The sequence below is a fragment of the Doryrhamphus excisus genome, chromosome 13 (genome assembly GCF_030265055.1).
Source record: "Doryrhamphus excisus isolate RoL2022-K1 chromosome 13, RoL_Dexc_1.0, whole genome shotgun sequence".
NCBI classification, from domain to species: domain Eukaryota; kingdom Metazoa; phylum Chordata; class Actinopteri; order Syngnathiformes; family Syngnathidae; genus Doryrhamphus; species Doryrhamphus excisus.
Genome location: NC_080478.1, coordinates 9,319,699 through 9,341,986, shown reverse-complemented (window position 1 = coordinate 9,341,986; position 22,288 = coordinate 9,319,699). Strand labels below are relative to the sequence as shown.

The 22,288-nt window shown below is 40.0% G+C and overlaps 1 protein-coding gene across 1 annotated transcript; it reads left to right on the top strand.

Annotated features, from left to right (window-relative positions):
• The first annotated feature begins 11,119 nt into the window (after positions 1-11,119).
• On the top strand, positions 11,120-12,415 carry dio3a (iodothyronine deiodinase 3a). The gene has a single exon (XM_058091484.1). The coding sequence runs from the start codon at positions 11,264-11,266 to the stop codon at positions 12,050-12,052; it is 789 nt and encodes a 262-aa protein (XP_057947467.1). The 5' UTR covers positions 11,120-11,263; the 3' UTR covers positions 12,053-12,415.
• Positions 12,416-22,288: the final 9,873 nt, after the last annotated feature.

The window sequence follows — 22,288 nt, the reverse complement described above, 5'->3', positions numbered from 1 at the left end:
TGCTTAAAGCGACAACTGTCTCTTGTGTCCCTTCAGCTAAGAGACGTGCAATATGGTGTAAACAAAGAATAATAAGAGCTTAACAGCAACTATAGGGGTGTTATTTCATGTCCACAGGACTCTAATAATGGTAAAAACAAAAGAAAGACAGGTTTTCAATGCTCTGACTATGAAAATATTCCATATGTCAATATTGAATCCCACTTTGAGTGAATTCACTTATGGTCATTTAGGGTCTAGAACAGGGGTGCTCACACTTTTTCAGCATGCGAGCTACTTTTAAAATGACCGAGTCAAAATGATCTACCCACTACAAAAATGCAAAACATCTATTTATTTTCAAATGTATTGAGGATTATTTGTACGTACAATGTATGTTGATGTACCTTACATAACCAAATGAGCCAATATTGCAAAACACACATAATTAACAATTAACATTTTTTGTAATTACCTCCACATTACTCCACATTTCCCTTCTTTGGTACTGCGATGGTAGAATGGCATATGAGGCAAACGCACTTGGAAAAAGACATTGTGAAAAAAAAGTCCACCTCCCATTCCGTATGGAAGTGATATGTTTTTGCCTTTTTACTTGGTCCAGCTCCTTCACTCATTTTAGTGGCCATAAACTTTAGCGAGGGCTTTAAATCTGACGCAATTCGCCGACTAGCTTAGCACTTTGCATCGCTGTTTACGCATGAGCGGTGACCTAAAGGTCAAAATTCAGTTGTCATCTGACTGGTTGTCCTGTATGTCAATCAAGTAACGGGGATGGATGATAGGCTGACATCGTAAGTTCTGCTGCACTTAGAGACGTTGTTTGATTTGATTGGTCACCCGAAGGGCAACATTCAGTTGTCATCTGAATGGCTGCCCTGTATGTCAATCAAGTGACGGCATTGATGCGAGGATGATATTTTTTTAATGTCACGCCGCGATCGACCAGCGATCGACCAGTACCACCTCCGCGATCGACCGGTAGATCGCGATCGACTTAATGAGCACCCCTGGTCTAGATGATCTCTAAGCAACAACAGCAATTCAACCAAAGATTGACAAGTCAATTATGTTTATTTATACAGCGGTAATTTACAAAACCCTTTGTTTTAAAACCAAAAGTGATTGTAAGGCATTTTCCTTATGAATAGTAGCGATGCTAGGGTGATTATCAATAATAGTTGAGGTCTACTTTTGCTGAAATTGCACCAGCTGTAATAACGTTGTTGACAAGCGCTGACAAAGAACATTTGTATTCAAAAACATGCCAGTTTTATCATTAAACCATTTTTCATATAGTGCAACAGTATTTACATCTTATTCTTGACTGTTTTTGTATTATTTTAGACATTTTTAGACACGCTACTCTGAATCATCTTGATAGGCAAGATGAAGCAGATTGTTATAAGATGTTAGAATATACCTGATTGTTTGGCATGTTGCTTAGTTACAAACAGCAACAACAGTTCATTGAAGTTGCGCGCTTTGATTTAGATCAGGTCATGGAAGGTGAAGTCGAGGATTGGGAAGAAGCGGATTTGTATCCGCTATTCTCTTACGTTCAAGGTAGGAGACTTGAAAGGGACTGAGGCAACCAGCTTCCATACTTGTTGTACATCTGTTTTGCCGGCTAGTCGTTGAGATATTTCATCAGTTGTGGTTTCTGGAACCCTGCCACGTCAATAAGTAAGCAGCCGAAAAAAAGGTTGGAGGGGGCTGTTTTCCCAGATCTGCATTGTCCTCGCTTGAACCCCGAGCCGCTGCCAAGAACTCCAGCAAAGTTTAAGGGAGGTAAAAGTAAGAATACGTCTCTGGGTGTTCACAGCCGCGGCAACAAAAGAGTAATTCCTCAAAGCAGATTTGGTAACAGCAGGTGGGAATGTTTTTTTTTTCCCCATGAAAACAGTTTTCTTTTGAGAACGCAAAGGGTACAGATGATACAGAGGCATTGATGCAGGAGGGGGGAGGAGGAGGAGGGGAAATAGGGTTAAAGTAAAAGAACGTGCAGTAAATGTCCATCTAATAATGAAAACATGGAAGTATGAACGGGAACATTCCGGTCAGCGGCTCAACTCATCACAGTTAACGTTACCGGAACTGAGGTGTTTCTTTCTGCTTTATACTGCATTTCATAAAAAAAAAGGTTATTCAAACATCCATCCATTTTCTATGCCCTTATCCTGACTGTGTGGCCATGCCAGTAACCGTAGGCTTCTATGCTTGAGCCTATCCCAGCTGTCTTTTGGCGAGAGGCGGGGTACACCATGGACTGGTCGGGTCATTCAAACAATTGAGCATTATTTTGCCTTCATTTGAATGAAAATGGGGCGGCACAGTGGACAAGTGGTTAGCGCGCAGCTAGGAGACCAGGGTTCAATTCCACCCTCGGAATGTGTGGAGTTTCCATGTTCTCCCCGTGCATGCGTGGGTTTTCTCCGGGTATCCCGGTTTCCTCCCACATTCCAAAAACATGCTAGGTTAATTGGTGACTCCAATTTGTCCATAGGTATGAATGTGAGTGTGAGAATGTGAGAATGGTTGTTTGTCTATATGTGCCCTGTGATTGGCTGGCGACCAGTCCAGGGTGTACCCCGCCTCTCGCCCAAAGACAGCTGGGATAGGCTCCAGAACCCCCGCGACCCTCGTGAGGAAAAAGCGGTAGAAAATGAATGAATGAATGAATGAATGAAAACAAAACATTGAGTTGTTGTTTCATTCCAAAAATACAGTAGTGCCTCGTTTATCGCAGTTAATTTGTTCTAGACCAGGGGTGCTCATTAAGTCGATCGCGATCTACCGGTCGATCGCGGAGGTGGTACTGGTCGATCGCTGGTCGATCGCGGCGTGACATTAAAAAATATCATCCCAGCATCAATGCCGTCACTTGATTGACATACAGGGCAGCCATTCAGATGACAACTGAATGTTGCCCTTCGGGCGACCAATCAAATCAAACAACGTCTCTAAGTGCAGCAGAACTTACGATGTCAGCCTATCATCCATCCCCGTTACTTGATTGACATACAGGACAACCAATCAGATGACAACTGAATTTTGACCTTTAGGTCACCGCTCATGCGTAAACAACGATGCAAAGTGCTAAGCTAGTCGGCGAATTGCGAGATTTTAAGCCCTCGCTAAAGTTTATGGTCACTAAAATGAGTGAAGGAGCTGGACCAAGTAAAAAGGCAAAAACTGGACCAAGTAAAAAGGCAAAAAACATATGACTTCCATACGGATATGGAATATTATACGGATATTATGATACGGATATTATCCATGACTGATAAACATTTGGAAGTGTGCTTGAGGCTGGCTATCAGCAGCTACTGTCCGGACTATGCATCCCTGGCTGGTTCAATTCAGTGCAAGTCATCAAAGTAAACTCAGGTAATTACAAAAAATGTTAATAGTTAATTATGTGTGTTTTGCAATATTGGCTCATTTGGTTATGTAAGGTACATCAACATACATTGTACGTACAAATAATCCTCAATACATTTGAAAATAAATAGATGTTTTGCATTTTTGTAGTGGGTAGATCATTTTGACTCGGTCATTTTAAAAGTAGCTCGCATGCTGAAAAAGTGTGAGCACCCCTGTTCTAGACCCCAAGTGACCATAAGTGAATTCACTCAAAGTGGGATTCAATATTGACATATGGAATATTTTCATAGTCAGAGCATTGAAAACCTGTCTTTCTTTTGTTTTTACCATTATTAGAGTCCTGTGGACATGAAATAACACCCCTATAGTTGCTGTTAAGCTCTTATTATTCTTTGTTTACACCATATTGCACGTCTCTTAGCTGAAAGGACACAAGAGACAGTTGTCGCTTTAAGCATAGCAATATCCGAGTTAACTTATTAGCCTCCAATTTATTTATTCTAAACTTACAAAAGGATTTTACACAAATTGCAAGTTGCTTGACTGCCAAAATCCATCTATATAAGCATTTTCAGGGGAAGTACGGACGAGCTACCAGCTTTATGAACCACTACACTACCAGAGCAACAATGTTAGTGGCAGCGTGTGATGTAGAAAAATTCTTGATTGTAGAAAATTCTTGTAATTGTTGTCACCATGTGGAAAATATACAAAATACAACCCCACTGAATTAACTGAATATTCAACTTTGGGATAACCATTCCGTGTCAGTGTCATTTATACAGAACAGCAACCTGTCGGCTTTTACAGGCAGTCCAGCAAATAATATATTCATAACATATCCTGACATATTTTTTTTTTGGTCTTTGACAAAGATATCAACCCCCGCTGTCTGCTGTGTGAGTCAAGGGACAAAAGATTTTCATCTCCCCCCATCTTAAATCTTACACCCCGCAGTCATCCATGACATGGATTTACTGTAACCAGCGATTACGACTTAACCAATTTACCATGTGCTCCCTCAATCTTTTTTTGTTAAATAAACACACCGGTACTGTGATTGGCTTTCATCCAGTAATGACTAATGTCCACGTCCAGATGTGAAGGCGCAGATGCTGAACAGACTGTTCCTGCATGACCTGCATAGGGTCTCGATACAGGTATACGGTATGCTCTCACTGTGTCAACACCATCAACTAAACATATCCTAACATAGTCTGTTTTTCTGACGGGTACAAAACATTTTAAATAGAGTCATGGGACAATATTATTTATGATGTTCAGTTCAGGCACAAAAAAAAGTCTGGCTTCCTGGAAATATTGTGGTCTGGGTAAATAAATGTGGGGTGAAATTAAGTGTTGCAATTGAGAATAGAAAACATACTGTAATAAAGTTGGAACATCTGATATCTGTGACATCAATGATTCTCAACAAAAATTGACCCTGTAGAGATATTGAAAATGGATGGATGTTTTCATATGGAATTGAATATCTAACACACCTGCTGTGGTAATTTTGTTGTACATTATGTTTTGATTGTACTATTTCGTCAAGTGGCAATCAAGTGGCTGCATTTTGTTCATTTCTGTGATAAAATGCAGGTTCATAATGTCATTATTTTTAGGGGTGTCCCCATCAAAAGCTGTCAGCTATATATGGCAATGTCGATTTTGGACTTAGCGACATAAGCAGGACCAACTTAAGCAGGTTCTACTGTGAGTAACAACATGACATCCATGAGTTTTTAATGGATGGCTCTGAACCTGATCCTTGAATTAACTGTTGGTGTGAAATGGTGCTATATCCATGTAGCATTGACTTCAATGGACTGGACAAACATAGAGTGTTTGTAGGAATCCTTATCTTTGTCTGCTCACCCCCAAGGTCCAAGAGTCGTTGAAGTCCTGGGGGGAAGAGAAGGGATGGCAGATTGCGTCCAATCACCTTCTGAGCGCAGCCAATGATACACTGCAGTTTGCTCTTGTCCTTGGCAGTAGGCACCATGTACCAGATGGTGAAGAGGTGAGGGTAAAATCAGTGATGGCGGTGTTGAAGTGCACTGCCATTGTTGCCGGATGAACAGTACAAGTATGAATAAGAACATGAATAAGTACATGAATCAGAAATTTGACTTTTTACATAGTATTTTCTTCATGTTCCTGTATTTTGTATATGGTCTATTGTGCTTCTTGGGGATGATTTCCAGGGAGCAGAGCAATAAGGGGGTGACAGGAGCTGGGGTTCTCTGGAAGACCACATTTGTATGGCTCCTAAGACACTGTGGAAAGGCCAAAGGAGATGCAGCAATGTGGTGTTTTATTTAAATATATACATCCTAAAAGCACTCGGAGTGCAGACCACCATAAAAATCAGCTTTGTAATCATATATGACCCACTTGGACTAAATGTCCACTTCAGGAAAATTGCCTTCAGCCATATAAAAATTCATCTAAGGCGCCATCTTGAGGATTAAAATACATTTTACAGAAAGAAAAATGATAAGCGCTCTTTTGGCATTTGCATTTTACATTTTTTATATAGTTCCATATACTGCTTGGGCATGCACCTCACAATCCATACATGTGCTCTTGTGGATTTTTTTTTATATTGACTGACATTTGTGTTATTGTGAGTGGTGTAAAGTGTGTTTTTAATTATAATGACCCCTATGTGTGTGGTCACAAGACGAAACAAGAATACACTATTACTACTCCCAAATGTCATGGGTATGCACAACGCTTTTATTACAGAACAGCAAGTTGTCAGTTAAGTGCATTAAAAAATAACTGCACTTTTAAAAAAAAAAATTGCCCATCCTCCACAATCCTTATGTGACACATAAACACATCTCTTTTTTGTGTGTTCCAAAGATATAAAAAGAGACAGGTCACCTATGCTGCTGACAAAGACTGCTACACCTCCAACGGGGTTTAATGATTTTATATACTGTATTTTCTGGACTATAAGTCGCTCCGGAGTATAAGTCCACCAATGCCAAAAATGCATAATGAGGTAGAAAAAACATACATAAGTCGCACTGGAGTATAAGTCACACAAGGCCAAAAATGCATAATTAGGTAGAAAAAAACATACATAAGTCGCACAGGAGTATAAGTCGCACAATGCCAAAAGTGCATAATTAGGTAAAAAAAAAAAACATACATAAGTCGCACTGGAGTATAAGTCGCACAATGCCAAAAATGCATAATTAGGTAGAAAATAAACATACATAAGCCGCACAATGCAAAAAATGCATAATTATGTAGAAAAAAAACATACATAAGTCGCACTGGAGTATAAGTCGCACAAGGTCAAAAATGCCTAATTAGGTAGAAAAAACATACATAAGTCACACGGGAGTATAAGTCGCACAAGGTCAAAAATGCATAATTAGGTAGAAAAAAAACATACATAAGTCGCACTGGAGTATAATTCGCACAAGGTCAAAAATGCACAATTAGGTAGAAAAAAAACATACATAAGTCGCACTGGAGTATAATTCGCACAAGGTCAAAAATGCATAATTAGGTAGAAAAAAAACACACATAAGTCGCACTGGAGTATAAGTCGCACAATGCAAAAAAAGCATAATTAGGTAGAAAAAAAACATACATAAGTCGCACTGCAGTATAAGTCGCACAAGGTCAACTTGACCAAAACAGACATTATGTCCTCTTGGAAGGCAAGTTCTGACATTAATAAAAGAATAGAGAACAGGCTGAACACAATGGTTATTCAGCTACACAAAAAAAAAAACATGAACAGAAAAGGTGTCCTGTGTTTATGTAACATAAACAGTTGTTTCATTTATAAGTCACTCTGGAGTATAAGTCGCAGGAACAGCCAACCTATGAAAAAAAGTGCGACTTATAGTCCGGAAAATACGGTATTATGCTGTAACCATGTAGTCACAGGTACATTCATGATAACATGTAACACTTACCATATTTTGTCCCTTTTAAGTATGTTATAATGTAGGTTATAATGTAACATTACCACTTGGTAGTGGCCTGACGCATTGTGAGTGTGGCACTGTGGGCAAGTGAAGTGGTGAAGCTAGTTGCTAGCCAGCTAGTGACGAGCTGATGTGGTGTGGCAAGGTGTTGAATGTGGTGTGGTGTTTTATAATTGGAATAAGTGTTTCACATTACGTGCACTCTCAAGTGTTTTTTTTAGCTGTTTTTATATCTTTAGAATACACAGAAATGACAAAGACATACAGTATCAACTGCACAGTTGTATCTGCTTTTTATTTTTTTGGAACGGTTATCTTGTTTGTGGTTAGGTAATCATCTTACCAGACAATCACACATTTCTAAGTCTGAATTTAAGACAGCTGAATGCTACTGTCAGCAACTCCCTGAGGCATTGCGGTGGATTATCAGGCGCGTGTACACTATGTGTGTTCTGTCTTTATTGAGCAATCAAAACAAACAGTGGCCACTGAACATGGATAGTATTTATTTCTTTCATTTTCATCAAGCTTGTCTGATCATTGCCTGTTGACTCTTTGTCTTGTATATCTGGCTGCAGATATGGCTCTCAGTATTGCATTTCGGACAGTTTTACTACTTAAAGGGGACATATTATGCTAATTTTCATCTCTGTATATTGGGTTGTGGACTCCTAAGAGTAGCTACAGCACAGAAAGCGCTCTAGTTCTTCCAGAATCTGCACATATTCAGCTGTATTTTGTGGTTCCCGCAAAAACGGTCTGTTGTAATGTACTGTACTGTTACATACTGTAAATGTATGTACTGTAAATGCTTTTAACATACAGCCATATGTGTTGGATCCCAAATCCAATCCAGAAGTGGCGACTGTTCAGTCCGAAGGTTCTCAATAGTAAGTTTTCTACAGCATCGGTAACTGAATGTGGGTGGAATTTGTGGTGGGAAAAGGATATTAGCAACCCAAGTTAATATATATAAGGAAGTCCGTCCCTCTGTGATGTCACAAAGGGGCAGTTTTACCACGCCTTTTGAATCACAGCGTTTTGAGCCATCCCAAACTTCTTTCAGGGCTCACTTCCAAATACGCAAACCTCATTATTTGAAACTTTGGCATCGTTTAACATGAGAATACTACATTCTAATGACATTTATAGGTCAGAAAAGTGGGAAAGGAGACATGTATAAGTTGTCCAGCCCTTTTTGTAGGGCTTTCGAATTTCAAACAAAATAATCAAACTGAAAAGAAAACAAGAACATAGATTTAATTCTCATACATCATGGAACCTACGCAAAAAGTATTTTAAAACAGTCAGTTACTTGTCAATCACCCTATACATCATTTACAGTGTCATTGAGTGCATCTTCTAGTGCAACAATCTTGTGATTGTTTTAGTCTTTTTCTTTGAGAGGGATCAAGAAATGAGATCCGTTTATTTGTCAGGATCGCCATTAGCTCTTGTCTTAAAAAAAAAAAAGACGATCGTAGTAAGGAGTTATCAAGAAAAGTAATTGTATTACTTTTTGGAAAAACAATGCTTCCAATATGTAACAGATTTTGGATTTAGCTTTGTAATGGTGTATGCTGTTGAGAGCTGTTTAATGAGATTAGGCTTTGGGCTGAGATCCTGGCTTGTGATTCTTTCCTGGAATGGTAGGGGGCGGTGCTTTCCCGAGAGTGAGCAACCACACCTTGTTGACTAGCTGTCTAGCAACAATCAAAAATGGTGACTGAAGTGACTTTCAGTTGGTTAATAAATATATCAGTGCAGTTTCATTTCAATGTTCTCCCTGTGCGTGTGTGAAGTTTTTTCCGGGTACTCCGGTTTCCTCCCACATTCCAAAAACATGCTAGGTTAATTGGTGACTCCAAATTGTCCATAGGTATGAATGTGAGTGTTAATAGTTGTTTGTCTATATGTGCCCTGTGATTGGCTGGCGACCAGTCCAGGATGTACCCCGCCTCTCGCCCAAAGACAGCTGGGATAGGCTCCAGTGAGGATATACGACATAGAAAAAGAATAGATAGATGGAATTAATTAGATCGCCTGTAAGTGGAAAACAGTGGCTTTATACGTATATGCTATTATTTTTAACGCCGTTACTCCCAAACAATGTTGATAACAAAGGTAAGGTACAAGACAGTGGTTAATTTCTTATTGCACATTTTGTAAGAATTAAACATTTTCAAAAAATACCCCTGAAGAGCCTCTACATACAACAAGAATAATTCAAATTTACCATTAAGGTTAAGGAAGAGTGCTATGTTGTTTTTCTGTTATGTTATGTTCCATTGTTTTTACCTTATCTGGCAGTTAACTTCTTTTTACACTTATATGACAATTAGTAACTTTAAAGATTCTGAATGCTACTTAAAACATTGCCTGTATCTTGAAACCTTGGTTAGCGTCATTAAGTTATTCCAAAAGGTCCAACTTAATCTGAAACTTAGGTAAACCAAGTTCATTTTTCCTATAAGAAATAATGCAATTCCAACTAGGGACATCCATTTTTACCTTTATTGAAGACTTTATTGTAAACAAAGATGGCTATGTAAGTGACAAGCAGAGATCAACACAGACACCATCTTTGTGTTTTGCAACGAGTTCTTGAATTCCATAGTGTTTCTCACATTTTTATAAAAATACTTGTACTTTCAACTTTATTTGGCTCCATTATGGTGTATTGTGAAATTTGTGATCAATAAGAAAAGCAGATACTTGTGGCTTATCAGTGTTATTTAGTGAAGAAACAGAGCCAATTGCTGTTGATGTAATAGACCGGCAACGGAACTGGGGGACAAGGACTTCTGGTTCTGGTTTCCATGCTAACAAGGACATTCATTCATTCATTCATTCGTTTTCTACCGCTTTTCCTCACGCTTTCCCTCGCGGGGGTGCTGGAGCCTATCCCAGCTGTCTTCGGGCGAGAGGCGTGGTACACCCTGGACTGGTCGCCAGCCAATCACAGGGCACATATAGACAAACAACCATTCACACTCACATTCATACCTATGGAGGAAACCGGAGTACCCGGAGAAAACCCACACATGCACGGGGAGAACATGCAAACTCCACACAGAGATGGCTGAGGGTGGAATTGAACCCTGGTCTCCTAGCTGTGAGGTCTGCGCGCTAACCACTAGACCGCCGTGCCGCCCCTAACAAGGACATTTTGTGCTTAAAAAAATACATCACAAACACTGTTGGACTCACGACAAAAAGCACACCATATTGTACACAAACCGAGACAATTTTTGACGGTTCGTACGCTAACCAAGGTTTCACTGTGTTGTTTTGTGGCCACATGCTATTTCTATTTCCTATGCATGGGAAAAAAATGTTGCAAAAATGTTCCAAATCCGTCTTCAACCATAGAATAACATATTTCTTCACCCCATCCATTCATATTACCTTACCTACATATTATTACCTTACCTTTTTTGTGACTTAAAATATGGCTTTGACAGAGTGTTACGAATGTTTGGGAATATCAGGTCAATATTAGGATTTCCTGTTTATTTTGTGGTTATGCAATACCACCAGCCAAACATTTCAAGACAGTTTTGCATGCTCTTGAAAATCAATAATGTCACACCTCCTTTGTTAACGTACATGTGACATTAGCCTGGATGTGACATGACTGGATATTCATCTACAGATGGTCCAGATATATAAAAGTGCAGCAAAAACACACACACAAGACAATTTGAGTCATCACACAGCTTCAAATGGTGCGGTAATTTGACTTCTTTTTGGCGGAGGCTCAAAGCAGTGGAGTTGACAGAAGGTAATCCCCGCCATGTGAGGCCTCGGCCCCACTTTGGAGGCGGGGTGTGATTCATTCAGACCTGTGGCTGGCTGCTATAAAAAGAGGGTGAAGTTGCAAGTCACCCAACTTCCAGGCAGCACATTTGGGGCGGCACATGATGAACACCATGAAGGCCATCAAGAATGCTCTGGTGTGTCTGGTCCTGCTGCCCCGCTTTCTCCTGGCTGCACTCATGTTCTGGCTCCTCGACTTTTTGTGCATCAGGAAGAGGTTTTTCCTCAGGATGAAGGAGCGGGAGGAGGAGAGCGACGCCATGGACCCTCCTCTGTGCATATCAGACTCCAATCGCTTCTTCACGTTGGAGTCCCTCAAGGCGGTGTGGCACGGTCACAAGCTGGACCTCCTCAAGGCGGCGCACCTCGGCCGCGGGGCGCCCAACACGGAGGTGGTCCGCGTGGAGGACGAGCGGCGCGGGCGCATCCTGGACTACGCCCGGGAGAGCAGACCGCTCATCCTCAACTTTGGCAGCTGCACATGACCCCCCTTCATGGCGCGCCTCAAAGCTTTCCAGGGGCTGGTGCGGGAGAACGCGGACATCGCCGACTCTGTGGTGGTGTACATCGAGGAAGCGCACCCGTCGGATGGCTGGGTGAGCACCGATGCGCCTTACCAGATCCCCAAGCACCGCTGCCTCAAGGACCGGCTCAGCGCAGCGCAGCTCATGCGCTTGGAGGCGCCCGGGTGTCTGGTGGTGGTCGACGGCATGGAGAACCCCTGCAACGCCGCTTACGGGGCTTACTTCGACAGACTTTATATCCTGCAGGAGGGCAAAATAGTTTACCAGGGGGGCAGGGGACCCGAGGGGTACCGGATCTCGGACCTCAGAGACTGGCTGGACCGGTACCGAGAGAGGCAAGCCAGTAGTCTAGTTATTCATGTGTAGAACCATGTAGAGCTGCTATTAGAAGACACCTACACAAATGCTGCACATTTTGGGTATTATAACTCTACTTACTGTAGATCCTACTTGTATTTGAGTATGATGTGTCAGCATTTTTGTAATTATACCTGCAAAAAAAGGTGAGTTTGTGTTTTTGTTGTCTCTTATCATGTAATGTTGGACAAGTGGACATCACATAGCTCCTCATTATTGTTGTGAAGTTCGGTTCTGAAACGGTCCACGTCCGGAGAGCCGGTACTGATGTAATGTGATACTGAGGAGCATCGAATGCTGCGCTCTTGTCCATCTTGTCACTGCACCCCACTCTTTGTTTTTGTACAAGCATATTTTCATACAATAAATTGTCATCATCTACCTCTACAATGTGGCTCATTTATTTGTTTGCGTGCATATTGCGCAATCTTGCTCTTTAATTTGCCATTTTTCTTCTGTTTTTTTGTCCTCTTTTTGTCCTCTCATGCAAAGTCAAGCCTTTGCATGCATTCCTGCATGTGGACTTATCCTTTTGTGGTTCAGGCTTTTAAGATGTTGTGGAAATAAATGTGAAAATAGAGTCAAGAACTTCTTACAACAGTTTCTGTAAAAAAAAATGTAATTGGATATGATTACCATTTTCCTGGATGAATAATCAAGATTGTGTTCCCTGCAGCAAATATGTCAAATGTTTAAAAATAATGAAATATTAAAAACAATGTTCTATTGATAAATCAATTAAATTAAAGTTAAGATATATATATATAATTTTTTTAAATAATTGTAATAATAATATTAACAAGTAAATATTAGTTGATTAGTGGGAGTAGTTACATTAAATACATAAATAAATGAATACATGAATACATGTCTTTGGATGTCTTGAAAAGAGTTGTAAGCATCATTATTTATCATTATTAATATTTGTAAACATTACTAAATCTTTTAAGAAATTGTAATTGTAAAGTTAGTAAAATTGTAACGTTTCCATAAATATGCCATTTTCTAATATTACATATTTAAATTGGAAGTGTATATATTGTTATATGAATGTATTTGGTTTAGCTTTAAACATTTTAAAGCATTTAAACCACATTTTGTGCAACACCGCTGAGCAATGCTGTGTGTAATTACATGAGGAATTTAGCAAAAAAGCAAACATGCTAACTGTTAGCACGCTAGCATCTAGCGAGTTGGCACTCTATAGCGAAAGCGTCAAGGCGGTCCTACAATATCCCTGCATCACGCCATGTCTGTATTAGCCTTTAGATGTGAGGATTACAACTGAAATGTCAACATGCTAACAGATATCATGCTAGCACCAAAAGTGCAGAGAAAACATTCCTACATCATGCCATGTGTATGTAGGCCTTCAAACAGGAGCAAAATAGCCAAAATTCCAACATGCTAACAATTAGCATGGTGACACCTAGCAAGATAGCACTAAGTGGCGAAAGTGCCATAGTTCCATAGTGTCCACACATCATGCCATGTGTGTATTTTCATTTAAATATGCATAAAAAAGTCAAAATGATAACATGCTTACAATTAGCATGGTAGCATCTAGGAAGAAAGCACCAAGTGCCAAAACTGTTAAGGAAGTCCCATAGTGTCCCTACATCATGCCATGTGTGTATTTGCCTTTAGACATGAGTAAATTAGCTAACATGCAAACATGCTAGCAATTAGCATGCTAGCACCTAGCAACATAGCATCAAGTGTGTTGTTTTACAATTGCATGTAGCACTTTTGCATTGTCATGTAGTACTAAAGGGAAGAGAGGAGTGAGGTTCGCGTCGATACCAAATTATCGTTTTCTGACATGATGATAACGCAGCTTAATCCTGTATGATGGATTCTATGACAATGTTGATATTTTGATACCCCAGTCATTTTAAATGACTAAAGTTAATTAGAAACATAGAACTTTTAAAATCTCCCAGATCCATGAGATGTATGGTATCAGTTGGGAAGGGAATCATTGTAATCGCACAGTTCGTTTTAAAAGGGAGGGGCTGGGAGAAGAAGGAGAAAAGGTGTAAACTCCATTCTACTGCAGCAGGTGGCGGCCATATTGACAATGAATTAGCACAAATTACTGAAAAGCCTGAATACCTCATGTCGAACAGAAGCTTCTTACGGCCATATGATTCGAGATATTGACGCCACAAGATGACCGTGAGTGGCCTGAGGGTCGGAGCTTCGCGTAGATCTGCTCGTTTTGCAAATCGGTTGAGAAATGACTACAAGAGGACGAGTAGAAAACAGACATAATTGAAGATCTGGAGAAACAAAAGACAGTGTCTTTAACATGGGAGTCATTGGGAGAATTTATAGACTTATGTCGCTTCTAGGGGCCACAGAAGGCAATCCGTACATCTCTCAGCCATAAGAGGGACAGTTTTGGAAAGGGGACAAAGATTCCTACGTGTTCACCAAAATAAATCAAGCTAGCTAAAACTTTGAGACCAGGAGGAGGAGTTTGCAACAAAAAAAAGTTATTTTTTTTAGCCCTGCATTTCGGCCCTGTCCACACCTCCTTCTGAGAAAAGTCTTGGCAGCTATTAATGGGGGCCTGCATTGCAGTGCATGCCCAGAATAAAACATTTTAAACATTTGTACAAGTACACTGCATCACAGTTCAGGGTTCCTAATATTTTGACCCTCTCAAGAAGTTAAATGAGGTCACGGACCGCTCTAAACACCGATGCAGTACTGTTCTACACCACTGCAAAGCTTGTGCATACATTTTTTAGTGAAATGAGTACAATCAAAACGGAACATGATGTACTGAAGTATCCAGTGTGTGTATATACTATACAGTATCTGTAGTAAAGTAGCTCAACTTCACCACCACTGCCACCTCCTCCTAAGTAAGCTCTTGTAGCTCTTACAACTAAATGAGGATAATCACACATGATCCTATTATTGTTGAGTGATATATCTACACAAATGTTTCCTAGGCTTAGTGCACCAATCCACCACCTCCAGCAGCACCGATAATGTCTCTATATTGCTGCCATAATATGATACAAGCTGAAAATCACCATGTTAATAATCAGCATGCTGCCTGTTTTGTGTATTTTGCACATGTTTTCACTGCCTGAAGTCACTTGTGGTTTGGCACAATTTAACACACACAAGAGCCTCCGGGTTGTTTTGTTTTTACATCCACGTCGGAGTTGTATCCCTTCACAGCGGCATATTTAGTCAATTTGGGGACCCAAAGCAAACCCTGTCAGTAGACCCCTTCACATCCACAAAAGTTTGGTTCTATTTTGTTACCCCCACTAAGTGCAAACGCAGCGTGGAGTTGGTGTTTGTCTGTTTGCATTCAAAATAACTCGAACAGTTCTGAATGAATTTGGATGTTATTTTCAGTAATTGACACAAATGGGATATGGAAGAAGTGATCCAATTGGGGGGTGGGGATCTGGATCACTTTCTGGATCCAGGAATATTTGAAAGATTCTTTAACATTGTGAATTTTCATCATTTGTGCATAGAACTTCACCAAAAAAACGGTGAGCGCACTTGGAAAACAAGTGGTTGGACAAAATACACTATATGACCTAAAGCAGGGGTCTCAAACTCAATTTACTTGGGGGCCACTGGAGCTAGAGTCTGGGCGAGTCTGGGCCGCATCAGGTTTTCCAAAAAAAAAACAAAAAAAAACGCATTTATTAAAAACAGAAAAATGAATAAACTTTGCTTTGGTTCCGATTTTCTACAAGAAAAGCTCTGATAAAACATTCCACTGTTCTCAAATATCTTATAATAAGAAATAAGAAATAAAATAAATAAATCAAGAATAAAGAAAATCAATCAATCAGTAATAAATAAATATAATAATAATAATTAAATAGCAAATAATAAAAACTTAAACCACATATAGTTGGTGGGTAGACAAATAATTTTTTTCAGATTAAAATGAACAAAGCATTATTAGAGCCCTGTAGACATGACAAAACACGACTATAGTCACATTTATACTTTTTTTATTTACAACATATTGCGCAACTGCAGGGTCTAACAACAAAGACACATGCTAACTTGCAAACTAGAGAGCTAGCGACCTAAACGGTAGCCTCCAAGTTCTTTCCTTTAAACTTAAAAAGCCAAAAACTTACCACTTCCACACGGATACGGAGGATAACTATTAACAGTTATTTAACCTTTAACATGAACATTAATCAAACGTAATATTTTTTTCTGGGTACATGATACCATACAGCATCCATATCAAACTTGCGCGGGCCGCACTAACATTAAACTTTCATATCAAGGCGGGGGGCCTCAAACTCTAGTGTCCTGCGGGCCACGCGTGTTTGAGACCCCTGACCTAACATATTTTAAAGTAAACCCATAGGGTTTAATATGATGTCAGTCCACCTTTTGCAGCTAATACGGCTTCAACTATTCATGGAAGGCTGTCCACAAGGTTGAAGAGTGTGTTTATCACAATTTTTGACCATTCTTCCAAAAGCACATTGGTGAGGTCACACACTGATGTTGGTGGAGAAGGCCTGGTTCTAAGTCTCTTTATGAACCTTGCTTTGTGCACTGGTGCAAACTGTTCCCACAAGGTTGGGAGCATGGAATTGTCCAAAATGTTTTGGTATCCTGCAGCATTCAAAGTTCCCTTCACTGGAACTAAGGGACCAAGCCCAACTCCTGAAAAACAACCCAACACCATAATTCCTCCTACCAAATTTCACACTCGGCACAATGCAGTCCCAAATGTTCTCCTGGCAACCTCCAAACCCAGACTCGTCCATCAGATTGCCAGATGGAAAACCGTGATTCATTACGCCAGAGAACGCGTCTCCACTGCTCTATAGTCCAGTGGCTTTACATCATTGCATCCGGCGCCTAATCCAGCCATCTAACTAGACAGCGAGAGCACAAAACACCAAACCAACAAACAGGCATCCTTACTCCAAACAAACTAACCTTTATAGCTTATAGTTTTCACAGAAAACAATGTCATATTTTTATAAACGTGGTGATCAGCTGGGATAGGCTCCAGCATACGACCCTAGTGAGGATAAGCAGCATAGAAGATGGATAGATGGATGTATTGATGGTCAGCCATGTGGTGCATTCTCAGCAGATGAGTAAATATTAGAAATGAAGAAATTTTGTTAGTAATATCATATAAATTCATGAAACAATTCATGCTACATTTGGTACAGCATTATCAATATGAATGTAATAATATGAGTCACTTTGACCAAGATTATAAATTCACGTTTCAGTTTAAGTCCACATAATTCAATAAACATCGAGGAATCATTATTAACGTTTCATTTTATTCTTGTTACGCAACAATTTCATTCGACGCAATGGTGTTACCAACCCAAAACTACATTGCCACTTGGGCAGATATCAAAAAAACATAACATCACCTTAAAATAGAAAAAAAAACAAACAAACAAAAGGTTATCTTAACTCTGTGTCTTTGCAACGTGTTCGGCTGTAATATGAACGTCAATGATGAAATCGTTTTAAAAATACGGCCATTAAATGGGTCACACCGACCATGTTTGTAGCTCTGCTAAATTAGCAGTTAGGTTGATGTGCTTTTGAATGGCACCATTCACAATGTCGATCAATATGATGTTTATAAACAAAAGTTTGGTTTACCGCTGAGTGGTTGGTTACTCGTGGTAGTTTCAATCACTGCAGCGTGATCAAACGCTTGACTGATGATCCAAGAAATTGACTTATTATTTGAATTTACTTTGTATATATTTATAATGTGACATATATTGCCCCCTCGACATCCGTTGCAGCCTGGGGGGGGGGGCTCCCAACCCCACCCATGTGCGGTATAGTGGAGTCAATGTATAAACGAACTACCCACAGCTGTCCCTCCCTTCATGCAGAACACGTGCTGTGTGTAGGGCTCCACAATGCAGGGTGGGCCCCATTTTGCGCAAGGGGGCACATTCTCAGCAAAATGCCTATTGTTGTAATCTTGTCCGAACACAGGTGGGGTAGGCTCCGGCAACCCCCCTGCGACCCGAGTAGGATGGGTGCATGGATATTTCATAGGGCCCCAGGCCACATTTTAGTTACCCGCAGTGTTGTATAGTTTGTAACCACAACTCACTCGTCTAGTTAACATCTCAGACATTGGAACATCTCAAAGGCCCTAAAAACTGCTGTCATTTTGCCTCTTTTGTAGAAGAGTCTTTATGCCACAGTACTGGACTATCGGCCCATATCAAACCTGCCATTCTTGGGGGAAGTCTTACGTATAAAAGGTTGAATACCGCATGTTTACTGAGTTTCTTCTCTCTAAAAATGTGTACTTTCAAATCAGGCTTTAGGTCCAACCACAGCACTAAGACAGCTCATCAATGTGACAAATGATATCCGTGTGAACACATATACAGGTAGAGTCTCACTTTTAGTTCTGCATTGACCATGTCATCTTAATACTGAGGTTAGAAAACTGGGTCAAAATCTCTGGTTCAAGTCCAAATGGCTATGACCTGTGGGGTTCCCCAGGGGTCTAACCTGGGACCCCTATTGTTCATTTTATACATGCTCCCTTCGGGTCAGCTAATACAATAATAATGCAGATGACACTCAGATCTACGTGTAGCTGACGGGTCCTGCAGACTTCATTTGCCACTGCATCAAACAAATCAGTGTGTGGATGCAAAACACTTTTTTTCCAGCTAAACGTGGACAAAATTGAAATCATCATCTTAGATTCTTTCTCTCAAACCTGATCATCAGGTTAGAAATCTAGGGCTTAGATCTGAAGTCTAACGGCCACATTAAATCAATAATATCATCAGATTTTTACCACCTAAAAAACATTGGCAAAATCAGGGGAATCGTGTCAAAACAGGATTTAGCGAGACTAATGACCTTTGCTTCAGCAGACTCCCAGTACCAGCCTTCATACCTAAATTATGTATTTCCAAGCAGAAAATTGCCTAAATGATCCAAAATACAATTATAAGGCATTAAAAGACGCATTTAAATTGTGATATCTTGCACTAAACAAGCTGTAAAACAACTGCAGTACATTTAGAATGCTGCTGCTCGAGTCCTGATGAGAACCAGGAAAATATAATATGGTCATATTAGTACTCTGGTCTCTGCACAGGCTTCCTGATACTTAAAGAATAGACTTTAAAACTGATCTGCTTGTGGCTTTTCATGGCCAACGTACATCTCTGACATCTTAGAGCAACATAAAACATCTCAAGCTCTGAGAAGCTCAGATAGTGGTCTCTAGTGGGTGCCCAGGATCAAAACTAAACACGGTTATCTTGTGTTTCCAAGCTGAAAACACTTCTATTCATCTGTGTATTTGACAACTGAAAGTATTTTATCTGCACTCTCCATTTTTATTTAGAGTTTTTTTATTGAATGATTTATGGATTTTTTGTCATGACTTTAGAAGGATTTTATGGTTTTTTTGAATTATTTCATGAAGTGATCATACTCTTCTTTTGTGTAAAATACTTTGAATTATGTTAAAAAGCCATAGCATTTCAGTATGTGGAATCAAACTATGGAATGGATTGAGTAAGGACCTCAAACAATGCACAACGATGAGCCAATTCAAGAAACAATACAAGCAGTTGATGTTTGCTAAATACAAGGATGAAGAGTCTTGAACCAGTCATGATGTGCTATATATATCACTATATTGACACTTACTATGGTACCCATTATGTCATTGGATGGTCATAAAAAAACTAAAAAACCTTAAACTGTATTATGGAAAGCAGGAAGTGAACAAATGTACCAGTTACTGATTGTAAAAGTACCAGATGGAGGGGTAGGATTTAATAAGCTTTGCTTCTTCCTACTCCTTTTGGACATGTGGAACTGTGTACTGATTATGGGATGCATTCAATTGATTCAATCTGATACATGTTCAAATGAAATTAAACCATTACCATTACCATTACCAATACCGAGTATGAATTGTGCTCTGTAAATAAACTTAGCTCAGGAACACACACAAGCACAATTCTTATTTACTGTTATTAGGTCTAGTGTATTGTGTAATATAAATGTATAGGGGTCTTAGTTCATGTCTAGAGGGCACTTATAATGTTAAAAAAACATATTTAGAAGGTCGTACACAGGTTTTTATGATCTCACTTTGAATATCATTCATTCATTCATTCATTTTCTACCGCTTTTCCCCATGAGGGTCGAATCTATGAAATGCATACATATCTAAAAATGTATACAGGCAGACTTTTGGGTTTACTAAATATTATTTTATATAAAAAAACATAATTTCTCCATTGTAAAAACATAACTTTTGTACAGTATGATTCATATTCACATTCATGATGCTCATTTTTGAGATATTCATTCATTTTCTACCACTTATCCTCACATGGGAGGTGCTGGAGCCTATCCCAACTGTGTTCGGGCGAGAGGCGGGGTACACCCTGGACTGGTGGCCAGCCAATCACAGGGCACATATAGACAAACAACCATTCACACTCACATTCATACCTATGGACAATTTGGAGTCGCCAATTAAATTCGCCAATTTTTGGAATGTGGGAGGAAACCGGAGTACCCGGAGAAAACCCACGCATGCACGGGGAGAACATGCAAACTCCCACTTCGAATATCTTCCATTCATAAATAAGGAATGCTACTTTGCGTAAATTCACTTATCATGGTCGGGTCTGAAACCAACTGACCGCAATAAATGAGGAATTACTACTGTATCGCATTTGCTATGATACTGCATAGAGTATTACTAACAGAGAGCAAATATTGCCACTCCCTGTTGTGCACTCCAGGAACGCGATAGTGTTTATGCGTAATCCTTCAGGGATTACTAGGAATCCTACACTCTAACTCCTTTATGCCATGCTACTAGCTACCTAAGTCACTATAGAGACGTGATTTGTTGGCTGTACAAGAAAGATAGTTTGTTGCTAACAAAGTAGCTAAGAGGAGGCAGTGTTTGTGTGATGGCTAGCTATGCTGTGGTTGTACGGTGAGCTCATGTGGAAGTCATTAAACTTGCTGAGCATGGGGTACCCAACTCCGGTGAAAGTCAACTGTATCTAATGTGCGCCCCTGAAAGGAAATACCGCCTTAACGTCTTCTAGTCTGGATTCTTTCCATGTGCACGTTTCGGGTCACGGATGTAGCGCCTCATCAGTCACAAAGAGAGGTCAAAGGTTAACATTTGCTTCTCTGTTTTGTTCTTTTACAGCTCTGGGAAGGAGACGACTGGCCTTGCTGGCAGTTTTTTGGCTTCTTCAGTTGAAGGTGAGGGCCCCTCTCTCCCCACAGGGGTCATAACTGTGCAAGTGGAGTGGGTGGGACCCTGGGCCCCAGCAGACAAAAAGGTCTCTGTGTTGTGGGGCTTGAACATGTTAACATTTTTACCTCCAATGCATGCCGTTGAAAAACATATTTTAAATATGAATGAACACTAATTAAACATGCAAACTGGAGCGAGCAAATACATGTCATCATTGGGCAAACACAGGCAATAGCACAGGGGCCCTAGATTTCCAAACATCCCCAAACGTCCCCAAACATCTCATAAAATCTGCTTATTGATTTTTAAATTATATTTAAAGTTTTAGGGCTGCACAGTTGTCGAGTGGTTAGCGCACAGGCCTCACAGCTGGGAGACCCAAGTTCAATTCCACCCTCATCCATCTCTGCGTGGAGTTTGCACGTTCTCCCCGTGCATGCGTGGGTTTTCTCCTCCCACATTCCAAAAACATGCTAGGTTAATTGGTGACTCCAAATTGTCCATAGGTATGAATGTGAGTGTGAATGGTTGTTTGTCTATATGTGCCCTGTGATTGGCTGGCGACCAGTCCAGGGTGTACCCCGCCTCTTGCGTAAAGACAGCTGGGATAAGCTCCAGCACACCCGCGACCCTTGTGAGGATAAGCGATAGAAAATGAATGAATGAAAGTTGTGCTTCAAATATATTTTTCCTCCCTTTTTTGTTGGGAACTGATATTTTCCTGAAACTTACCTACTTTGTACTGATTATTACTAAAGAACAAAAAAAGATAGAAACAACATTTAATTATGAGACAGCCTAATCTTTCCATGTTAATATAACCATAGCCAACACAATATTTTTTGTGCCTTGAAAAATCAGTGATAGTTGTCCAAAATGGCCACAATACTGAAGGGGCTGTCTTTTGAAGAATGGCTGGGATTTAATGAGTTAATGTTTTTTATCAATGACAGTAAAAGATTCACTTGTTAGGC